This window comes from Eubalaena glacialis, chromosome 1 (assembly GCF_028564815.1).
Source record: "Eubalaena glacialis isolate mEubGla1 chromosome 1, mEubGla1.1.hap2.+ XY, whole genome shotgun sequence".
Taxonomy (NCBI): Eukaryota; Metazoa; Chordata; class Mammalia; order Artiodactyla; family Balaenidae; genus Eubalaena; species Eubalaena glacialis.
Genome location: NC_083716.1, coordinates 231748010 through 231772023, shown reverse-complemented (window position 1 = coordinate 231772023; position 24014 = coordinate 231748010). Strand labels below are relative to the sequence as shown.

Below are 24014 nucleotides of genomic sequence, written 5' to 3'. Positions count from 1 at the left end.
CACTGAAGTGTTTGGAAGTAGCAAGTGTAAAAGCACCATATTATAAAATCAAGTTTCAACATAATTGGTTAATTTAGGAACTATAAAATATAAACTATAAAATATAAACTATAAAATAAAGCCAGAGAGATGGAAAATCAACAATATGGTAGATGAGACATGGCCAGAAGGTCATGTGATAATTACCTTTTTTCTTTTTCTTGACGGGTTTGGTAGAAATTCTCTCTGAAAGAAAAATGAGATTCATGCTGTGATGGGTCCTTGTCTCTACTTTGTGAGATCAGTAATTCCACTACCTTCCACTCATGTCCCATTGTCAACACAAACTCAAGGGGTCTTCATGGAAAATAACCTCCCTCTCCAAGTCTGTAACATGGTGCTCTCTGTTATCCAGACTCAGCTTTAAAGTCAGCTTTAAAAACTGCATCCTCTCTCTTGCTCTCCTTATAAAGTTTTGCCAGATTTTCCTTTAAAACCACTTCTATACCCACCACTTCCTTTCCATTCTCCCAGTACCCCTCTAGCTTTTATCTTTATACCTTGCATACTATAGCTCCATTGGCACACACCTGGTGAGTGATTGACAGCTGGCAGGCCCCATCAGTGGCCTTGGACACACAAAGGTATCCAGGCCTTTGGGGAGACAAGTGGGAAAACCTGGCATATAGTGGGGTAAGGATGATAAAGTGTAAACTGTGCTCTCATGGAGTATTTTGGGATCCAGAGATGGCTGAGTATAGTAGGCTAAATAATGCCCCCCCCGACCCATGAATTTGTTCTAATCCCCAGACCCATGAATGTGTCAACTTACATGGTAAAAAGAACTTTATTAATGTAATTAAATGAAGGAGCTTGAAATGGAAGATGATTCTGATTATCTGGGTAGGGCCAATGTAATCACAAGGCTCCATACAAGAGGGGGTAGGAGAATCAGACTGAGTAGTAGGAGATGTGTTGACAGGAGAAGAGGTTGGAGTGATGTGAGGAAGGGGCCACGAGCCAGGAAATGAAGGCTGCTTCCAGAAGCTGAAAAAGGGGAGGAACACATTCTCCCTGGAAGGCTCCAGAAGGAACCAGCCCTGCCGACACCTTGACTTGAGTCCAGTGAAACTGATTTCATACTTCTGGTCTCTAGAACTGTAAGATAATAGATTTATATTGTTTCAAGGCACCAAGTTTGTGGGAATTTGTTAAAGCAGCAATAGGAAACAAATTCAGTGAATTTTAAAGGACTTCAGCAGAGAGTGTGCTGTTTGAGCTGGGCCTTGCAGGTTGAGTGGGGTGGATCAGGCAGAAAGGTGGTGAAGGTCATTTGAGGTCTCCATGGGTTAAAGCACTCTACCCTCTAGTCCATCTTGCATACCTTGATCAGATTCATACCTCTAAAACACTCTTTCAACTTTGTCAGTCCCTAACCCAAACCTCCCACGATTCCCCCATGATTAAATGAAGGGTTCAGCCTCCTTTCTGGGGCCGCAGGACCTCCACAATCAGCCCTGCTCATGTATTGAGACTTACAACCCACAACTTCTTGACAGTCATGGGGAGGATTTTCATGCCATCCTTTCTACGTAGAATTCCTCATTATGACATTTTTGCTTGTCAGAACTATTCTTCTTTTAAGACCCAGCTCAGTGCAAACTGTTGCATGAAACTGTCCTCAACCTCAAAGACAGAAATGAACTTCCCTCCCCTGAGCTTCTGCATCTCCTCCTGCCAGAGAATCTCATTATGGCATCTATGAGCTGTGCAATCCTGTGTTTATAAATGTGCAGCCTTCCTCCTGGTTGGGGGCTGGGGGCCACACCTTACAGTCCCTGTGGCTTTAGATGTATTCAATAACTATTTGCTCATCATTAGAGTGGCACAAGGAAGGACCATCTGGGGCATGTGATAGAAAGCGTCAGAAGGCATGGGTTCATCTGTGACAGAGACCTGGCCCGTTTTGTCCACATCAGTGGGCCGAGATGAGGACCAAAGAGATATTTTTAAATTCATTAAAAAATATTATTTTTCAAGAATGAATTTCAGATGGCTATTCAGAAAACACTCATTCTGATGTATTATTTTCAGATACGTAGTTCTATTATTGTTACTTTCAACATTGCCCCCCACCAAAAGTCTAAGACCCTCCCCTGCCAAATTTAGTTTACTTTCCTGTGACCAAATTACACTGTGGCAATTATTAGTGGCAGTGCCAAGGCCACAATTTACTGTCCTACCTTCAACAATGTAAGAGTTTGAATACTATTCAGCCATAAAAAAGAACAAAATTTTGTCATCTGCAGCAACATGGATGGACTTGGAGGGCATTACGTTAAGTGAAATAAGTCAGATGGAGAAAGACAAATATTGTATGATATCACTTATATGTGGAATCTAAAAAATATAACAAACTAGTGACTATAACATAAAAGAAGCTGACTTATAGAGAACAAACTAGTGGTTACCAGTGGGGTGGCGGGGAGAGGCAACATAGAGGTGGGGGAGTGGGAGGTATAAACTATTGGGTGTAGGATAGGCTCAAGGATGTATTGTACAACATACAGCCAATATTTTGTAATAACTGTAAGTGGAAAGTAGCCTTTAAAAATTGCATAAAAATTAAAAAAATAATTTAAAGTGTAAGAGTTTATGCACTTAGAGGATTAAGCTGTAATGTAAGCCAGCAAATATAACACCCACATGGAATGTTAGTGATAATATACGCATTGCGACCCAGGCAAGGGGCGTCATGATGGTTTTCTGGAAATTCTGCTAAAGCTTGAAGTTGATGACTTGTGGCACTAAATCCTTGATTGTAGCGCTTTGTCACTAGAATACCTGAATCAAGGTTTTCAGGGGCCATCCACCGCAGCGCACGCTCAGCTTCCACTTCTTGGATGCTTCGTGGTTTCCTTCAATTTCAAATTCCCTGAGGGTGAACCACTTTCCATATGCATTCTGTATACACTTCTCCGAGGTGCCTGTGAGACCAAGACAAGCTGAGCTCCCTTTGTGGCCAGGGTGTGCCCCCAACTGTGAAAACCCCAGAACTTGACCTCCCGCCGCGTGAATCTGGGCTACTCGTTTTGGGTTCGTAATCTGCAGCAGGATAGCTGAGTCCCCTCTCTGGGGCTCCACAGCAGTCCGAAAGGTGAGGGCAGGAGCAGACTTCCTGACCTGTGTGCATACTCTGACCCTCATGCAATGAGAAGGACAGTAATTACTACCAACATTTACTTTAAAAAAAAATTTCACTATATTCAAAAGAGAAAACAATGGATGACTCTAAAGAATAGGCAAGATTCTTTCCCTTCCCTTCTCTGAGACCCGGGATAGAGCCAGGCTGAGTATCTGAGGCAGCAGATGAGGTCACACATGGGGCCGTGTGGCAACTGTCACCACAGCCATGTCTGCCTTGTCCTGTACAAAAGTTGATCAGCCAGCAAATAGCAATCAATTATTGCTCATATTTTGGACTCATAGCTATTTTATGTTAAAAGCAATTGTAGAAATGTTATCAAGTGGGAAAAATTAAATTATATATATGCTATATAATCATTGGGAAAACATTTCTATTTCTTGGTACCTAAAGAACCATATTTTGGGAGGAGGGAATCAATTATGGTAGATGAACATTTGTACTGTACTTTAACAGTTGTAATTTGCAAACTTTTCTATCTGTTATCTTGTTTTTTTCTCATAATAATATGGTGAGGAAAGTTTTATTATTATTTTCATTTTGTAGAGGACAGTTCAGGATGACAGAGACTTAGTAACTTGGCCCATACAAAATAGACACTCTTGGTACAGCTGAAACTCATATCCAGGTCTTCTGAGTCTAAATCTTGTGCTTCTCCCAGTTAGCACAAGGCCATACAGATGTTATAGGGAATGTGGCTGTGAAGGTTGCTGTTGGATTTCTCAAATGTGTACATCTTCCATCCTGTTATTGAAGCACTTGCCCCTGTATTGGGTGCTGGATGGGCACCTGTGGACCTTTTCCATGGGGGAAAGTGGAGATGGCCTGGTAGGCTAATGTTTATTAATTTTAAAAGAGTGGGAATGCCATCTTTCCTCCAGCCTATCTGGGATGCTGTGTGGAAAAAGAGCTAACAGAGCAGAACTGAGGCTGCTTTCTTTAGAAAGTCTGCTTGCAAGGTTGGCGCTTGGCTGGTATCTGGGAACTTGGATTTGGGGAGGGGTCTCACCACTCCCAGAACTTAAGGGTAGCTCACTGTGCCTTAACTATTTATACAAACAGTATGGTTTATGTGAACACCTGCCTTCCTTCTGGGAGTTTGGAGTTTTGGCATGTGCTAGGCAGAGGGTACTTATGTAACTAACCCCTGACAAAAACCCTGGACTCTTAGGCTCAGGGCAGCTTCCCTGGCAGACAACATTTCACATGTGTTGTTACAATTCATTGCTGGTGAATTAGTGTGTCCTGGTGACCCGACTGGGAGAGGACTCTTGGAAACTGACACCTGTACCATGTGCCTTTCCCCTTTGCTGATTTTGCTTTGTATCCTTTCAATTTAATAAATCACAGCCATTAGTTCAACTATATGCTGAGTCCTTTCAGTCCTCCTAGTCAGTCACCAAACCTAGAGACCCCCAATACAGGTGTCTACCCCCTGTATAATATATTATTCACATGGGAGTTTTCCAGTTGAAAAGTGTAGAAGACCACGAAGCCCACCTTTTTTCATTTTCTCCTTGTATAAAATCCCCTTCGCCTCACCACAAGTCACAGGAAGTTCAGGAAGCTGAAAATCCATATTTGTTTCTTTGGGAGTTCTTGGACCTGCAAGGAAGCATTGGTTTCTTCATTCCATCTTGCTCTAAAGCTGTGTACCGTCTCTCCTCACCCATCTTGAGATCCTTCTTTATAACTTAAAATGTCATGGAAGGATTTGCCCCATGAATCAGGTACATTTCTAGGCAGGTTAGGTACATAAAGATAACGTCACCCTCCACCACCATCATCTAAAATCCTATATACAAACCTCTTGTGGAAGGATCTGATTCCCAAGCTTGCTGGTCCCAACTACCTATTGCATGATAATTTTCCTCCTGCTGTTTTGAAGGAAGATTTATAGTCATATTATTGCTTTGAAGTTATACAGATGGAGAAAAAACCCTCAAGTTTTAATTTTTTCTCCCCATTTGAGGGCTCACCTGGGGAAAAAAGCAGGATTGCAATGGGACCCCCAGCAGGGGCAATGTCTGTCTTTCCACATTGCTCTCTGTTTCACTTCTCTTTCATGTGAGCTTTCTCTGTGGCTAGAAGGTAATTTGCTCTAGAAGAAACTGCAAATGCTCAGGGAGAGGGTTTCTGTACATCCTTGGGTGAGGGTGCTGGCATCTAATTCCTCTGAAGCAGTTGTTGAAAGTCTTAGAAAGAATGTCAGTAGCAGGAGCACCTTCTCTTGCCCTTCTGGCCAACATTGAGGAGGATCCTTTAAAGACAGGTCTGGGGGCTTCTCTCTGGATGGGGAGGGTAGTCTGTCAACAGTCCTTCCAGAGTCAGTTCTATTAGAGTTGGGGTGGGTGTAGGGGGCCATTCGGTCTAATTCACCTGCCACCCACCAATTTACAGAGGAGGAAATTGAAGCAAGAAAGAACAGTTGACAAGCCAAAGTTACACAGTCAAAGGAATTTTAGGAATTAGGACACAGGTCTTGTGTTACCACCCAGAGTCCCCCTTGGTGGCGAGCCTATGGCTCTCTATGTGGGCAAGAAAAGGGTGAGAGAAATATTATGTGGGTCATACCTTTTATATATCTTTCTTTATATTTCCCTCCTCAAAAGTTATCAGTGCAGTGAGAGGAGCCCTGCACAGGCCCAACGAGGCCTGGGGGTCTCTCACAGATTGACTGACTAATCAATGGAGTGGGTGTTATCACCATCCTGTCCTGTGGTCGAAATTGACCAAGACCAAGGACTATCCTAACGTTTGCTATCTGCTCTGTAAGCCAATTAAGAAAATTTATTGATCATTAAAAACATGGATTATAAAATAAAAATTTAGATGTTTAATTATTAAAACTGCATTAATCACTTATTTTTACCTCTTTTTCTGCCTCTTTTCAAAGGCCCAGTGTTGACTGTTTTTCTCCCTGAGGAAGTAGAAAAATAACATAAATGTCTCTTTTTATAACATTGCATTGCAAATAGTAGTGTTTTGCAAAAATACCATTCAAATGTCACTTTTTAGGAGTTTACCTAGTACTTCAAGAAAAATATCAAATGCTTAGATCAGGAGTTAGGAACTTTTTCTGTAAGGGCCAGATAGTAAATATTTAAGGTATTGTGGACCACAATCTCCTTTGTGACTACTCAACTCTACTGTTTTATTGTAAAAGCATCCATAGACAATTCATAAATGCAAAGATGTGACTGTGGCTGCGTTCTGATAAAAATTTATTTACAAAACAATTCATGGGTTGAATTTGCCCTGTGGGCCATAGTTTGCGGAACCCTGGTCTAGACTTAGTTAGTTACAAAGATGATGTTTAACTGAGCTATATCCTATATTTCTTTTACTCCAAGTCGTTCCAAATAAAACTGAAACCGTGTTTTATGTGTTTCCCAAGCAACAGAGCAGCACGGTGAGAAGATTAATGAAGTTGTACATCTTTTGAGTCCTTGTTGTGTGCCAGGAACTATCCTTAGACCCTACCTCTATTAATTTACTTTATCCTTAGAGCAAATTTAGTCAAATTAGGGACTTAGTCAAATAGGGACTAATACTATCCTTATCTTACAGATGAGGAAATTGATATGCACAGATATAAATGCAAATTAACTAAAAGCATTGAAGATTTACTTTGATAAAGAGGCAGAGATAAAAGGCAGTAATAGTAGGTCTCAAGGGGGACTTCATGCTCAACTCTATACGTCAGATAGCTGCTGCAAACCTAAACTTGAAAGATTTTTGTATCAAAAATGGTCGCAAAAATGAGCAAGGACTTAAAAACTAGCCCAATGGCTCAATGAAGGGGAGCTGATAAAATTGATGCCCAAGTTCCAAAAGTTGTAGGGTTAGAGATGGCACAAAATGTTGACTTAAGAGATGTTTCAGAAAAATGTAGTATCTGATTTAATTGTTGATTTTGTGCAAAAAGATTAATCATGTCCATCTTCATGTTCAGGTCTGCCATCATTCAAATGTGTCTGAATGTTGAAGTCAGGGATGCTTTCTTGCTAAAGGTCTGTGCCCATCATTCTGTTCCCATGGCTGGAATCCTGGGGTGCTAATTTGGGTAATGCAGGTCCCAGGAGAAAATCCCCTCCAGAAAGTCAATCATGACTAATCTTTCCTTTAAGCAGATTATGACCAGATGAGACTGGAAAGGAATATTTCCTTCAACCAAACACATAAAGCCTTCAGGTTGATGATGTTATCTCATATTCTGGGACTTTGCCATAACAATTACTCAAGTTAAAAAAAAAAAAACTCACCAAAATAAAAATGGCCCCATGAGACATTTATTAATGATTTTCATCCCAAGAGAAATCACACCCCAAGATCAACATGTTCTACCTTACAAAATGTTATCCTTAGGAAGTTTATCAAGGTATTAGGGAAGTACACTGAGGAGAGATTACTAAACCTGTATAAGAGAATCATAAGCATGGCTATGATCTTGAAGACTTAAGAGGAACAAGTGAATGGGGGAAAATGTAGACCTGAAAGTAGATGAAGCTTTCTTTAAAAATTGCTCTAGATGGATTGGTTTCAAAGAACATTATGGTACCAAATATGGTAGTTAGTAGTTGCCAGGTATAAAAGGTTGTCCACACAGGTGTGGGTCTTGATGAAACAGTCCTCTCCTGTCACTAATCATGCTGAAGTGGGAAAAGGCCAGTTCTGATTCTCTCTCTCTCTTTTCCTGCAAGAATCAAGGCCCACTGTCCCACAAGAAGACACTTGTGTTCTCTTGGCTTTCTCCTTGCTCTCCTCTCCCAGGCGGTGATGAAATTGAAACCCCGGCTCTAACTATAACTTGAGTCTGTCCAACAGTAGTCCTTATTGGCAAACGTGCATTCTCTTGCTCTCAGTTTCTCTCTGTTTAAATATTTCTGGGACTAGTTGGTGAGTTAGACTTCTATTTCATCAAAGCCTGTTGAGGGCAAACAACTTCATGGCAAACAAACAGAAACTCGTTGTACTCCAGCTCAGTTCTCAGAAATTTGGTCTGGAGACCAGATCATATGAACAAAGTGCTGCTAAACTTTACAGGGGTTATTTGTGTGTTAGCGAGCTCCAGCACTTTATTATCTTAGATCCAGAAAGTAAAATGCCTGGACAAAGTAGGATTTAATTATTCTTGGGTCTACCACCTTAATAAACAACTACTAATGCTATACTAAAACCCTACATTAACTCTTACAAATAATAATGTGGTCAGAAAAATTAAAAGTCATTTAAAAATAATTTTCTTAATGGTTGGAACTAATCTTTATGGGCAAAAAAGTATATCAGGATGTTTAGGTGATCTTTTGGTTGCCTCAGAGTATCAGAGAGTCCTCAGTGTTTAAGAACAATAGAATAGGAGCCCAGTATGCCTAGATCCTAAAGCAAGTGCTAGTCTAGCCCTGTTGCACAGACAATGGTAAGGGATAGTGAGGCTGGTTCTGCCGGAACAGGCCTTCCCCACCTCCAGGTCTTGTGAAAGAGGCTACATTTCTTTCAAGAGAATCGTCAGACACCTCCCCTCAAGCCAAGACAAAATATGTTAAAGGATCCACACAGGAGATGGACCTCAGTCCTTGGGACATCAGGGAAGGAGAGATTAGCAGACTCATCCTTACCAATATAAAGGTGAACGTCATGGCTAGAGTGTTCTGTTGTGGGAGAAGGGCTGAGCCAGGAGCCAGCAAGGGAATCAATGAAGAAGCATGATTCCCTTGGCCTGGTGGGGGGCCCTGTGGATGGGAGTTGAACTGAGTATTTTTGAGAGATACTCTTCCCAAAAGAACCACATAGGGCAACGAGGTAGCTGCTGCAAGGGTGCTAACCTTCCGGAAGGGCCATCCAATGTCTTCGTTCCCAAGCAAGTTGGCCACACTCACTACTGAGAGGTGGTAAAATATATTGCTTCTGCTGTTCTAGTGGGAAACTTCTAGCCAAATTTTTTTTTCCAGACAAAGAGTTTTAGATTGTAATTTGTCTATAATTTGACAAATTTGTAGATATGATCCAGAGACTAGCTGAGCCGTGAGCAGGATCACAATGGGGCAGCCTAGCAGGAGATGGGGTCTGTCTTATTTGCTTGCCTCACTTCTCCTTCACAGCAGCTTTCTCCTGGCTGGAAGGGAAGCTCAGGGGAGTTCTGTCTTCTGAAAATTGCTCAGGGCGGAAGGAGGGTCTACCTCTACATGAAAGGGTGTGGTGGTGGGGGACGGGGAACTGAGAGTCTGACTCCACAGAAAGAAGTCTTAAGATGAATTTCAGAATGATTAGCTGCTGTTCCTGCCCTTCCAGCCAGCGATGTTAGGAATCCATTAAACATTTGGGGAATCCATTAAAGACACTCCTTGGGCTCCCTGTTCTTGATGCCGATGAGAGAGCTGTCCATGGTCCTTACCGAGTCCAGCGGTAGATCTACAGAATGTGAAACTGTATATGAAGCTGGGATGGGCCTTGGTGGGCAGTCAGTCTCTTTATGATCATTTCACTTTACAGAGGAGTCAACTGAGGCAGAAGAGGCGAAGTGACAGACCCAAGTCCACAGGACTACCTCAGGGTGGTGGGACATGAGGCAGGACATCTTTGTCACTTGTGAGTTACACAGTGTTTTATAGCTACAACTATTTCCAGCCTCAAAAGTTACCAGTTCATCAGAGGCAGCACTTCAGTGGCCCTTGGGTCCTGGGTTTTGGTTGCGGATTCATCACCATGTTGCTTGTTTGGGATATCATATTTCTCTCCCTGTCATGTTTTAGAAGTTGACTAAATCTGATATATTTCTCAATGGTTAGTAGCTACAGAAAGTAAATAGAGAAACAGGTCTATTAACAAAAGCATAGAATAAAGCATGAGAATTTAGATGTTTAGTTAGTAAAATTTATTTATGTATTTATTTCTTCTTGGTTTGCCTCTTTTCTTTGGGGCTCTGTTACTCAGAATTTCAATTCTATGTCTGCCCCTCTTTCTGAGAAAATAGAAAAATATAAAACAGATGCTGCTGAAAAGTTGCATGGTATATAATAGTGCTTTTCAAAAATTCCATTTTACTTTAAATTTTCAAAAGCTTACTGCATAAAGAAAAAATATATAACCCATAGCCTTGCACCTACTAAGCCTTTGACGGTTAACCTGGGTTCATCCTAGATTTCATTTTATTTGCCCTCACATTAATGAAAATTCATTTACATCCACATTAATAAAAAAGAATTTAAAACAGAGTTTTATTCCTTATATCTCAAGGAACACTGTGAGAATAATAATAATGAGAGCTAACAGTTGTTAAGTGCTTATTATATGCTAGACATGAACATAAGACCCTTACTTCCACTACTTTATTTTAGGGATTTTTACTATCCCCATTACCAATGAAGAAACTGAAGCATCCTGAAATTAAAAAATTAAGTGAAGCAATGCAGATTTCCTTTGGTTGAGAGGCAGAATCAACGGCAGTAACGCAAAACTTTGGATTGTCTAGGGAGATGTGATGGTGAGCTACACAGATAAAATATAGCCATCATCTTAGCCCTGAATGAAGGCTTTTAGGCTGAAAATATCATGAAAGTGACCAAAGACCTTGTTCACATGGGTTTGGACAAAAAAATAGGATTTAAAGAACTAACCAAGAAAATATTGCCCAAGGGGAATTTGTAGAAATAGAACTTCAAGTCCCAGAAAACCTTAGGGTTAGAGATATCAAAAAAGGGTTGATTGAAACCCTATGTCAGGGGAATATGCTCTCAGATTTAGGAGGTGTGGGTGGAAAGATGGTGGGGTTTGCGCAGGTGAATCTCCTGAGTGCCATGTTCAAACGTGTTGATCTCCAAAGCAGGGCCATAAAGTGCACACATTTCCTTTCCCCTTTCCTTTCCTTTCCTCTCTTCTCCTCTTCTTTGTTTTTCTTTCTTTCCTTCCTTCCTCCCCCTTTTCTCCCTTTCTTCCTTTCTTCTTTCTATCTTCTTTCTTTCTTTCTTTCTCTTTCTTTCAATGCCTGGACTACAATTGGGCCTGTTCAACCATAGACATCTTAGACAAACAAAAAATATTTTCTTTCCCTCTCTATCTTTCTCTGGCACTGTTTGATTCACCTTTCATCAAACCTGTTGAGGCCAAATAAATTAAAGATACAAAAGTAGTCTAGTTCAGCTTACCAGAGTTCTCCTTACTGGGAGATTTGGGGTTTAAGACCTGCTAATTATTGTTCTTTGTGAAATTTCTCACTCAAATACCCCACAGGAAGTAGAGTGGCTGTTCTTGGGTTTCCTATCCAAATACTGTTTATTGACACCAGAGGCTTGCTATAGAAGTTAAGTGTTCCCCTCCCCTCAAGGCAAGTGAGAAGGCTTCAGTCTCAAGGTGATTAATCTGTGTCTCTAAGAGCTTGAGGGAGGCAGAGATGTTTAAAGACTCAAGCCTGGAAAGTCTAGAGAGGGTGACTGCGTTGGGAGCCAACCCCACATCCACTGGTCGTAGGACCATGAAGAGGCATGGTTCTCACGAGCCTCCCTGGGGGAGGGAGGGGCTCAGTTAGTTCTTGAGAGATACTGTATCCAGGAGGATCATTTGGATGAAAGAGGTGACCCCAGGAGGGGTGTGGACCTCCTAGAAGCTGGGAGACTAAGAAGGAAGTGGTAAGCCATCAGTTAGATTTCCTGCATCAGGGGAACTTCAGTTGAGAAATTCTCCCTAAAGAGAGTGAATATCTGCAGAACCCACAAATGTGGCTCATGCATCTGCCATTTCTGGGAGACATGAAGGATCTATTGTAAGAGGGCCATTCCTGCTCCTTACCACTTCCTTCTTTCCTCCCTCCTCAATTTGAATTAGCTAAAAGCAACACATACTGAATGGTGTTAGAGAGGAAGTGTGGATGAAAGAAGAGGCTGGCCTTATCCAACTTGCTCACTACAAATTTTACAGTTTTAATATTATATCAGCTCAGTCTTTTAAATACTGAATGAGAATATCACTGCTGCTGAAAAGGATTAGCACAACTCTGGGGCTTATCTAAGACTTCATCCTGGGGCACAGAAAGAACTATTTGAGAGAACAGGTTTGACAAGGAAGTAAGTAGGAGAAAGAACAAACTGTGCTTAGACTACCCATTCCAACTACTATAATAAATCAAGTATGGCAGTGAGATTTCACAAAAACTCAGAGAACAAAAGTCTTAGACTTGGGTAAATATAACCTGGGAAATAAACAAGATGATAAAGGTAAGTATGGAGAAAAAAATGATAGAGATGCTAAAAATATAAGTATATATTTATTTATACTTATTTACATTTATATTCTAAAGTATATTTAATATATAATAATAATATATTTAAATATATATATGGTGTTAGAAATAATCAGAAGAAATGGAAACAAAATATATCTGAATATGTTTCAACTCCAGAAGGAAAATCTTGCCACCTCTACAGTGCTGTATAAACCCAACAGCAGTATTTTATATGATGTGATGTAAAAGAATGAACAAAAGAAATAAAGTATACAAGAAAAACATTAGTAGAATGGGAGAGGGGTGGGAAAAAGAAGAGAGATGAAGAAGAGGAAGAAAACAAGGAATGAGAAAGAAATGAAAATTACAGAACTTAATTCAGAGAATGGAGGGTCACTTATCTCTACTGCACCAACACGGTGTGGTATGTGCTATTAGTTTGGTTTAAATAACTGTGTTTAGATCTGATGTGATACCAGGAGTCTGACTTCTGCTTAATTGATTAAGTTCTCTCTTGTCTGTTTCTCCTCATTTGGTTGAGAGCTGTGTTCATCAGTTACAACAAACTTTTCTAACGCTTTCTCTCTTATTTCTCACTCAGGGCTGGCTTGTCTCTGGCCACAAAGCTCTGTGTTGCATCCAAGTTCCAGCTCCTTTTATTGCCAAAGGGCCTCAGGTGACAACAAGGCTGGGTTTGAACCAATGGAGAGTCTGAATTTTCCTCTTTATTTGAGGAAATCAGTGACTTTGGATGAAAACATGGAGAACAAGTAAGCAGATTGCTATTTGTCACCCATAATCATCCTTTCTTTTCTTCCATAGGGATAGAGTTACAGCCAGACCCTTGGCTGCCTGTCTAGAGATTATATTTCTTAGCCTCACCTCGCAGCTAGCTCTGGCCATGTGACTAAGGGTTCTCCAATAGGATGTGAGCAGAAGACTCTGGGCCTTTCCTTTAAAAGAAATATGTGAGTGATATCCCTGTCAAGAAAAGGCAGTAAACAAATCATTTGAATTCTTGAAGAAGAAAACCAAAATAACAGAAGAAATAATTGAAGCTAAGTTCAAGAAAAAGTTTTCTGAAATTATAAAAAAAATGAATATACATATCATAAGTACTTGTATTTTCACTCTGTAGCAGAGAAAATTGACTCCAGTCAACCCTGAAATATATTCCGGCAAACTTACCATACTTTAAAGAATTGAATGGGCAGCCTGGGCAAAATAACCAAGTCATTTTCAAGGGAGAGGGATCTCGTTGGCTATAGAATTTTCCATAGCAACATTTAATGCCACAGAAAAAAAGTACAAGAAGTACAAGATACTTCTAGAAGTAAAGAGTGAACAAATTATTTTCAGGTATAAATAGTGAAAACAAATACTTTTGAATAGGGAAATTCTGGAAATACTGTTCCTATGAGTACTTGTTCCTTTGAGAAGACTACTGGAGGATCCACTTCAGCAAACCAAGACAGGACTGGAAAAATTTTGGCAAAAGGATTAAAATAAAAATGGAGATGAGGTGACAGACCAGGACATAAATGTATATGCCCTTACAATATAGAAATGATATAATATAAAAAAAAATTGGGAGGAAGGGAGAAAATATGGGTGGTAAGGCAAGGTCATAGTTTGTTCTACAGCTAGGAGTCAAAGGGTATTATTTGGATAAATAAAGGATAAATATAAAACACATTTAATAGCTAAGAGATAAAAATAAAGGGAACATCGTGGCCTAAATTGGGTGAGAGGAGAAAGAGAAATAGGACATACACTAATTTTATAAATCTCCTGGGTGGGAAATTAATGGGTTCTGTCTAAAGAGAGGACCAAAGGTATCATATAAAGGTAATTCTAAGAGTAATCACTATAACAAAAGTACAAACCTTTGTAAATATCAGAAGTATATACTCCTAACCAATGGAAACATGGGAAATGAGCAGGGGCTCAACCATTCATTTCTTTTAAGGGAAAGACCCAAAAGAGGCTCACATTTTTTCTACTCAGATGCCATAGTCGCTTGGCAGGGCAGGGAAAGCTGGGAGGGTTAGTCTCAGCTAAGCAGTCATATGCCCAGCTGTAACCACTACCACAAAAATGCAAACCTTCCTAAGTATCACAAGTACATACATACACATAAATGCATTGAAGACAGAATGCAGAGTGTTGACGTTTTGAATATCTAAGACACTAGAACAAGATGAATCAACAATATAAATTAATATGACAGGAACAAGTTCAAACACTTTGGTTCTAAAAATAAAAATAGATGGACTTAACTCACTTATTTAAATAAAATATTTTGAGATTAAATTACAAAGTAAACCCCAACTTTTAACCATATACAAAAGACTCAAGTAAAAACATATTTTTAAATGTTGAAAATAAATGTATAGGGCTTCCTTGGTGGCACAGTGGTTAAGAATCCGCCTGCCAATGCAGGGGACACGGGTTCGAGCCCTGGTCCGGGAAGATCCCACATGCCGCGGAGCACCTAGCCCCGTGCACCACAACTCCTGAGCCTGCGCCTAGAGCCCATGCTCTGCAACAAGAGAAGCCACTGCAATGAGAAGCCCACGCACCGCAGTGAAGAGCAGCCCCCCCTCACCGCAACTAGAGAAAGCCTGCGCACAGCAACAAAGACCCAGTGCAGACAAAAATAAATTAATTAAATAAAATAAAAATTAAAAAAAAATGAAAATAAATGTATAGACAAAGGTATATTCAGCATACATCAACAAAAAGAAACCAGGGAGTCAGGATCTGAATTTCAAAGAAAGTGTGATTCAGGCCAAAAAGTTTTAAGCAAGTAGAAAATACAGGAAATACCATGAGAGGTAAAAACACTCTACTAGTAGACAATTTTATTGTTATGTCGCTCAGTCCACAGGTGATCAAGTGGACAAAATGAGGAAGCTATGAAAGACCCAAATAATATGTTTTAACAGGGTTGATATTATTGATACATATTCAACTCCATACCCAGAAAATAGAAATAGAGAATGTACATTTTCTCCCACCCTCTCTTAAGTAACTCTTGGGTCAAAGAGTAAATATAAATCCAAATTGCAGGCTATCTGGCAAACAACAACAATAAAATGTTGCCTATGAGAACAGATGTATTATTTAATTTAAAAAACTAATTCTAGAAAGAATGAAAATATGTATACATACAGCCAATTTTCATTATTCACGGATTCCATATTTGTGAAGTCACCCACTCCCTAAAGTTTATTTGCAACTCCCAAATCAGTACTCAGGGCACTTTCATGGTCATTCATGGTGATGCGCAGAGCAGTGAAAAATCTGAGTTGCCAGCCGCACCTGTTCCCAGATGAGGTTGAACAAGGCAATGCTCTGTCTCCTTGTTTCAGCTTATTCTGTAAACAAGTGTCCTTTGCCGACTAGTTAGTTCCATGTTTTTCTCATTTTTGTGTTTTCTGTTGGTGATTTTGCTGCTTAAAATGGCCCCCAAGCCTAGTGCTGAAGTGCTGTCTAGTGTTCCTAAGACTGTGATGTGCCTTATGGAGAAAATCTGTGTGTTAGATAAGCTCTGATCAGGCACGAGTTATAGTGCTGTCGGCTGTGAGTTCAACATTGATGAATCAACATATATACTAAATTAAGTGTCTGTAAACAGAAACACTCATAAAACAAAGATATATATTTATTGGTTTACAAAAATGTGACCAGAGGCTCACAGGAACCAAACCCTGTATTTCTCTTGGGAGCTAGGTACAAGATTAGCTATTTTTGTGTTTGGGGTGATTCATGAAACCTATATACCATGAAAAATGAGAACTGGCTGTATATGTGTACACACGCACACACACAGTTATTTTCAGAGTTCACCCACTTTTTTCATTGTTTTTTTATTTCAGTTATTATACTTTTCAATATCAGAATTTCTATTTGGTTCTTTTTAAAAAAAAAATATATATAGTTTTGAAACTTGATGAATGAATGTGGGGTGGGGGTTAGGAAAAAGGGAGGAATCAAACACATCTTCTACACTTTTGGCTCAAGCAACTGAGTAGAATTAGTGCCATTTACTGAGATAAGGGTGAGTGGTGGTGGATGACAGGTTTGGGAGTGAAATAAAGGAATCTGTTTCATGTGTCAAATTTGAGACTCCAAGTGGAAGTTTGGAGTAAGAAGTTGAACTTATGACTTGGCAGTTCAATAGAGGGATCAAAGGAGGTGAAGTATAATCAGCAGTCATTAACATATTGATGGAATTTATAGCTACCAGACTGGATGAAATCCCTAGGGATGAAATCTCTGGTACATGCCAACATGTAGATATCAGGAAGCCATGAAGGGACCATCACCACCGATAGAACCACCACTATCGACACTATCATCAACATCACCAACAAATGACCAGGAAGGAGCTATTAGCAAGTAGGAGACCGTGATGCTCCAGAAGACAAGAGAGTGCATCAAGTTCTCCCAGCTTACTCACCTGATCACAGTGATGCCAAGGCTTGCCAGGTGTTAGGAGGCAAGAGGCAGCCAATGACCTCCCAGTCAGAAAGACCATGATCAGGCCACCCTCTGATAAGCTGCACCAGCTTCATCCTCTTGACTGGAGAAACCAGCTTGTTAGGGACAGATCCCTTCAGGTCTAATGCCCAGGCTCCTGGGAAGATGTTTGCCTCCCCATGCACACTGCTCTGCACACCTGCTGCCTACCCCTGCCTCACCCGTGAGGTCAGCAGGGCCGCTCATCTATGGTCAATCTGTATAGTCCTCTTGGGAGCCTGTGGTGTAGAGGCAGCCTCACCCTCACAGTGAGATTACAGAGAATCCTCATTAGCCAACAACATTGATTACTACATCACTATCCATGACAAAGAACTAACTATGAAAAATTACCAACCTTCTAATTGTAGTTTGCTGACATTTCTTTATCCCTCCCTTTATTTTAATGTCTTTTTTTGGCTTTAAGTATACAATCATATATTTGGATTAAACTTTTCACAAACTGATAGAATTAATTTATTCATTTAAGTTACTATCCAACACATTCTTGGATGCATCTATATGCAGAACCTTAACTATTTCTAATGCAGAGTCTCTTCTTACCTGCCACAGAGCAGGAGGAAGGAATTCCTTTAATGCTAGGAACTTTAACCTGGGGCAAGGACAGATGGAGGAGGAAATCATTCCAAGTGTTTGGGGTATGACACTGGTCTAACCTTGCGGAATTAGTACTTTTCTGTTTCATCATGGTGGAAAAATACGGCTGTTCCCACGTTGCATTTAGCACCTAAGGTTGCTAGATTGTGGGGCTGTGTCAACAAGTATATGTGTCACTGGGAACCATTGTTGTGACCGGACCCTGGGCTATGTTGCAAATGAGACCCTTGACTCTTTGCTTCTGGGTGAAACTCAGAGTTTTTAAGAAAGGGAAGCTCTGGGTTCACTTCTTTCTTCTCTGGAAGTAGAGGTCACTGTGAATTATCCTGCCACATTATAGGACGAGCTATGGGAACTTCATCTGCAGCCAACAGAATTCTACCCAGTCTTTAGCATGAGCACAAGCTTGGCCAAAGTCTTTCAAAATCTTGGCCTCTCTGCTGAAGCCTTCTATACCTCTGTTTTGGGGGATATCCCAAAACTGGTTTTTCCTTCCATGATGCCAAATTCCCATGCTACACCAGTAATGATGCTCAGTTTTGAAGTCTGTTTGTATATCTTCACCCAAAATGGGTACCATGAAGGAAGACTGGGTTTTAGCAGTCATTAGTATAGATGTGGTCTGATTTTCCAGGAAAGAGAAGTTGTAGAAGTGTTGAGAGTGTGAAATGGGTAAATCGAGCCGTGAAAATTGAAGTGGGATGAGGCCCATAAGGATGAGGTCTGGTAAATAGAACGTGTATAAAGAGGAGTCCTCAGTATTTGGAGATCAAAGAAAAACTGTAGAAAGTATTTTAATGATACTGGGAATAATAATTAGCCTATAAGTAGTAATGCTTATTAAATATATATATAGTTTTAAAAAAAGATATCGTAAACATCCTCACGTAAATACTGAACAAATCATTCACATTATGCATTTAGGTGAAGGCAAGAAAGGAAATTTGAAAAAAAATGATAAAGATCACAAGCTGATTCAGATTTAGCAACAAGATGGGAGGCTGAAGGAGAAAAAATTATATACATCTTATTTTACTGTTTTTAAAATACTTTCCAGGTCCTTTTTTCTCTATTTCTGCCAACACAATCCAACTCGATGGGCCTGCGTTTCTTACAAGGCTAACTAATCAAGTTCCAGAGACCAGATTTTTAAAATGTAAGCCTTCATAACTAACAGAATTACAGAAAGAGGAGGGAAAGTCCTCTCAAACCATAGCTGTAGAAGGAGAGAGAGCAGTCTGTACCACAAAACTAACATAAAGAATTGATTTGACAGTATTGAGAAATTTCATAAGAAGATAAGTCTTGTGAAATATGGAGACGTGTCTGTTTGTAACCATTACCAATTTGTTCTGTTCTCTGTAATATAAACTTGTCCTTGAAAGAGTTATTTTGAAGGGGTCTTGTAATAACCCCCTCACTTGAAATTATTGCCACTTCTTATGAAGACAATTTCTTCAGAAACTTAATTCTGATTGATTATCTTGATCATTTGGGGGCCTGGCCATAATACTTTAAGTGACATTTGGATCCTTAAACTATATAGATGCTTGTAAGATTTTATATTGAATCAGAAGAAGATCCTTGGCATTCTGATTTCCTCATATGCAAATGGATAATAAAATGACCATAGATTTCCTATTTAAATAAAGATTTTGAGAGTCTTGTCTCACTTAAATTTATTCCAGCTATTTTTTAATGGGAAAAAAAGATATTCATAGAGAGAAACAAATGGCTTCAGCATATAAATTTTTTTAAGGTGTATGAAAATTCTTAGTAAAAGAACATTAAATAAGATGTGAATAAATGAGTATAAGTCTTTGCTCTCCCCAAATTAATCTGCAACTTCAATGCATTTCTAATTAGAGCTTCCAATGAACTTGGGAAGGAAATGGGGGAATCTTCTTGAGTTAATTTTAAAATTCACCCCCAGTGAATCATCAGTCTGGCGCTACTTCTGAGCTCTCCTTTCTCTTCTGCAATTTTCTTGTAAAAGAAAAACTAATATATAGACAAGCAAAGACACTGTGTGATCGAAGTGGTGATTGAAATCATAATGTAATAGTGTAAGGAATATTTTTTAAATTCTCACCTCACATATACACAAATAGGCAAAACTCACAGGGTTTTGGATGTAAATATTAAAAATGATAAGGTACTTCCAATATTCTAGAATCAAATATAGAACAATATTTTTTAAATCTTCAGCTAGAAGCTGTTGTAAATATGATAGGAAACCAAAGAACTAGAGAGAAAAAAGCTAACAAATTTGATTCCTAAAAATGTATAACTTCTCTAGGACAAAATATTCCATTAACAAACCTAAAAGAAAAACAACAAATGGGACAAAATGTTAGGAACATATAGAATCAAGATTTAATGTACATGTATATCATATAAAGATTTCTATATTCATTCAGCATGGTAAGAAAAATACAAACACCGTAACATGGCTGAGCATTCTATGACAAAGAGTTCTATGAAGAAGAAAAACAAATGACCAATAACAAATGGAAAATACTCAACCACACTAAAAATGAAAATAGTGCATGTTAAAGCATCCCTTAAAAAAGACTTTTTGTAGTTCAATTTAAAATGTTAAATATTTTAATTTTCTAGGTATGATATAATAATTTTAAGAGGGAAAGTACGCATAGAATTATCCTATTTAGATACATAAAACTACTTTGCAAAATGTGTTAACACATGCATAGAAAAATTCTGGAAAGATATATATCAGTGTTTATAAGAAACGTATTTTAAAATCAGCATAAAAAGCAAAGTGAAGATATGAGCATTTTGAAAAAATAGTTACTTTAAAAGGCATTAATTTTTTGTCTTATTAAAGGTATAGAAAATAATAATAAACTTTAGCATTAAAAAATAGTTGATTTGTAACATGAAAATCGAGTAAATTCTTATGCACTCTTACTTCTTTTCTCACTGTGTTTTCCCAAAGTAGAATTGCTTCCAGTATCCATGGTATCTAGAAAGTAACAGGTGGTGGTCAGAAACTGTAAAAATTTTGAAACTGTAAAAAACTGTAAAACTTTGAAAACTCTCTTCACTACTTATGTGCATCAGTTTCCTCATTTATGAACCAGGGATAACAACAGTTATGCTGTTCAGGTTTTAAATTTCTTATGAAGATTAAATAAGATCTTAGTTGCAAAAGCTAATGAGAAATCACTGTGTAAATCAGTAACTTGCTAGAGAGCATCCTTCAAAACTATATGGTGAGTTTATGAATAGTTGTCTGAGGTCTTTTATTCCTATCAGGGCAAAGGACCATTTATTTGTCTTTTGAGGCCTTTCCAAGGATGTGACAAAGTGACACTATTATCTACCAGCAGAAGAGCACTTTTATTTCTTTGCTCCATGAAACTGCTATTTTTACCAGTGTATTTCAATGACATCATCCATGTATAATCAACAGGACCCATTCTGTTAAACAGAATTCTTTTCTCCCTGCAGTTCCCCAATGGGTCAGTTCAAGCAAACGAAGAGGGGAATGGGATTCTGACGTGGACCGGATGTACTCCTTGTCAAAGTATGTTTAGAGTCAAGTGCATCAGGAACTGGAGCTCTGATTTCAGACTCCTGACATCCTGCAGCACAGGCCCTGTGACCTTCACCTTCCATAACTGGCCCGCCCACTGTGGTGAGCTGGTAGGAGTTCTCCCTACACACCGATCACCTACCACAGCTCCCCCAGGGCCTGTGGTGTCTGCCGAACCACCTCTACCCTGACCTTGGGTGTCCTCACCCATCATGTCAATGCTTGGCTACTTTCAGCCCTTGCTTCTTGGTTTCTAGACACACTTTTTGAAAAACACATGACACGGGAACACTTCTCAGGTCCTTGGAGCTCTGTTCCTAAGTTATGATTTGTAAAGAATTTTCATCTGCACCCCTCCCCTCACTTCCGAGCAGCCACCTTTCACGGACGCCTACATCACAGGGTGACTTTGCCTCTGAGATCGCTTTCTCCTTTGTTGCTCCTCACTGCCCTTGTGCCTTCCTTTTAATCTGCCTTTTCTCTTTTTCTCTTTGCCCAAAATACGTATCTTTGTTTTTCTATTTTTTCTTTATATGCTTTTCCCATCCATCCATGAATGATGTTTTTATATACATTTGTACTTACTTTTATGTGACATTATTCTTTTCCAGAAATATTATTTATTACATTTATATGTATATATATATACATAATTCAATTATTAAAATAATTTTTATAGATATTCTCATATAAATACTATAAGAAACTAATTTTTACCAGACAAATTCCAAATGTTGGAATACAGAAAGTAGACTTTTTTTCTATTCACTCAACAAGTTTGCTGAGCATCTTTCATGTACCAGGTGCTGAGGTGAGTAATGATGATGCATGAAGAGTTAATGCTTGTCAATCTTATGAGCAACCAGGGAACTGACACTTAATGAGTGAATACATTGAAACATGGAGAATGTGAGGACACAGATTGTACAGGATACTCTGGGGATGCAGAAGGCAGGAGGAACTCGCAGAGTTTGAGATGAGGGACCTCTTCCGGAGGAGGTATCATGGAAGCAGTAGTTAACCAGATTAGGGAGAAAGGTGACTAAGATGATAGCCCCAAATGGATGGAGAAGCATGTGCAAAGGTCTGGATTCAGCAAATACAAGTAACCAAAAGGAGTTTAGTATGTCTGAACATAGAGTGAGAGAATGAGAGGGAATGGTGAGAATGGAGAAAGAAGCAGGAGCCTCAGGTATGGAGCTTTGGAGATCACATGAAGAAGAATTAACTTATTCCTAAAGAAAATTAAATGATATTTGGCTATTATGTAGGAAAGCAGCATGAACGTAATTGCATTTTTGAAGGATCAATTTAGCTAAATCACTTAGAATGTGTTTGGTGGGAACAATATGAGAAGGTGGACAAATAGGAGCCTGTAGACCTAGTTCAAGTGAGAAGTGATATAGATATGGATGAGAGTGCTGGCATGGAGATGGAAATAGATGGGCAGGGTGGAGACATATAAAAGGAATAATTGATAGAGTTAGGTGACGGATGGGGTACATCAATTGAGGAGATGGCTGTGTCACAGATGACTCTGAAAATTTCAACTTGAAAGAATGAGTCAGTTAATAAGTGTTTTAGAGATAGTGAACACTGGAGGAGTAGATGCTTTCTTTAGGGGGAAAGATGATGTGCTCAGCTTTAAAAGTGTTGAGTTTGAGAGACATCTAAGTGGAGAAGTCTAGAACCTTCATGACCTTAGCCGGAGGCCTTTCTGGCACTTGGATAATTGAGTTTGGAAGCTTAGAAGGCAGAGCTGGGCTGGAAATGTGTGTTTAGGAACCATTAGATTGTAGATGGTGATTGAAACCATAAGAATACATGAAACCCCTTTGGTGAGGTACCTTGTAATCTGGGTGAGTTACAGGAGCCACTTTGATACCTGGGGACACCTTACCCTGAAAACTCACTGCTAGTGTGAACCACCCCTTGTGCCAATGTTGCTCTTGTCTCATGGTCATCTCAGATCCCACAATTTCTCCATCTCTCTCCTTTCTTTCTTCTACACTGCCCCTTTCTCTCTCTACCATTTTCTTCTCATCTTTTAACCCTTTATCTATGCAGTTATCTCTGTGCCTCATCTTTATGCCTCTCCATTGATTGCTTCCTGTATGTATCTCATTCCGTCTAGTTTTTTATGCTTCTGTCTCTGGATCTAGTTTTACTGTTGAAGTAATCCTCTTTATATTGTCACATCACTTTCTGTTTTCTCTTTGCTTCAGTTTGTTTCTCTTAATCTTATCTTGATCTTTTGGCTTTAAAAAAATTACAATCTTTGTGTTTATCTATATTTTCTTCAACCATATTTGGCTTCATCTCACAGTTTACCACTTTCATTGTCACCATCTGCCTGCTTTTTTGACACTGACCACACTATTGACTATTATTACTTCTGCCAGTTCTCTATGAGCTTTCTACATCACAGGACTGTCCATCAGTCACAGACTTTATTATCATGTTTCTGGTAAACTTCCTAGAGGTATCTTGAAAATTATCCATCTTCCTCTACAAAACTTCCCAATCTCGTGATATTTGGATCTCATGTCCACTTAGAAAAACTTGACACTTACTCAGATATCTTTTAATTTGAAGAAACTTACTCAGATATCTTTTCAGCCTAATTTTTCCATTATTTCTCCTTGCATTATCCACTTAGCGTCACCTCCCTCCACCCAGAAGCTGAGCTCTTCTTTCTCTTTTGGCTCCTTCAAACCTGTTGAAAACAGTCCAAATCTGTGCACAGGCCTGTCTGTATATGAGTATGTGTATTGGTGTGTGCGTGTATGGCAATGTTTTGGGGGAGAGGTAGGTAAAGAAGGAAGAGCTTTTCCTCTGTGCAGACAGTAAAACAAAGATAACTGAGAACTAGTATCACAATTGGCTTTTCTATCACATGCTAATAGATTGGC

At 39.3% G+C, this 24014-nt stretch overlaps 1 protein-coding gene across 6 annotated transcripts in view; it reads right to left on the bottom strand.

Moving 5' to 3' along the window:
* The window catches only part of LOC133090029 (nuclear body protein SP140-like protein), a 91368-nt gene that overhangs the window by 8765 nt on the left and 58589 nt on the right, over positions 1-24014 (bottom strand). For all 6 annotated transcript variants that reach the window (XM_061188282.1, XM_061188305.1, XM_061188291.1 and 3 more), the window contains 5 exons: positions 20476-20529; positions 6057-6104; positions 4685-4789; positions 2824-2966; positions 187-225 (listed from right to left, as the gene is read on the bottom strand). In XM_061188282.1, coding sequence (XP_061044265.1) covers positions 187-225; positions 2824-2966; positions 4685-4789; positions 6057-6104; positions 20476-20529 — 389 coding nt within the window. The remainder of the gene's footprint in view (positions 1-186; positions 226-2823; positions 2967-4684; positions 4790-6056; positions 6105-20475; positions 20530-24014) is intronic.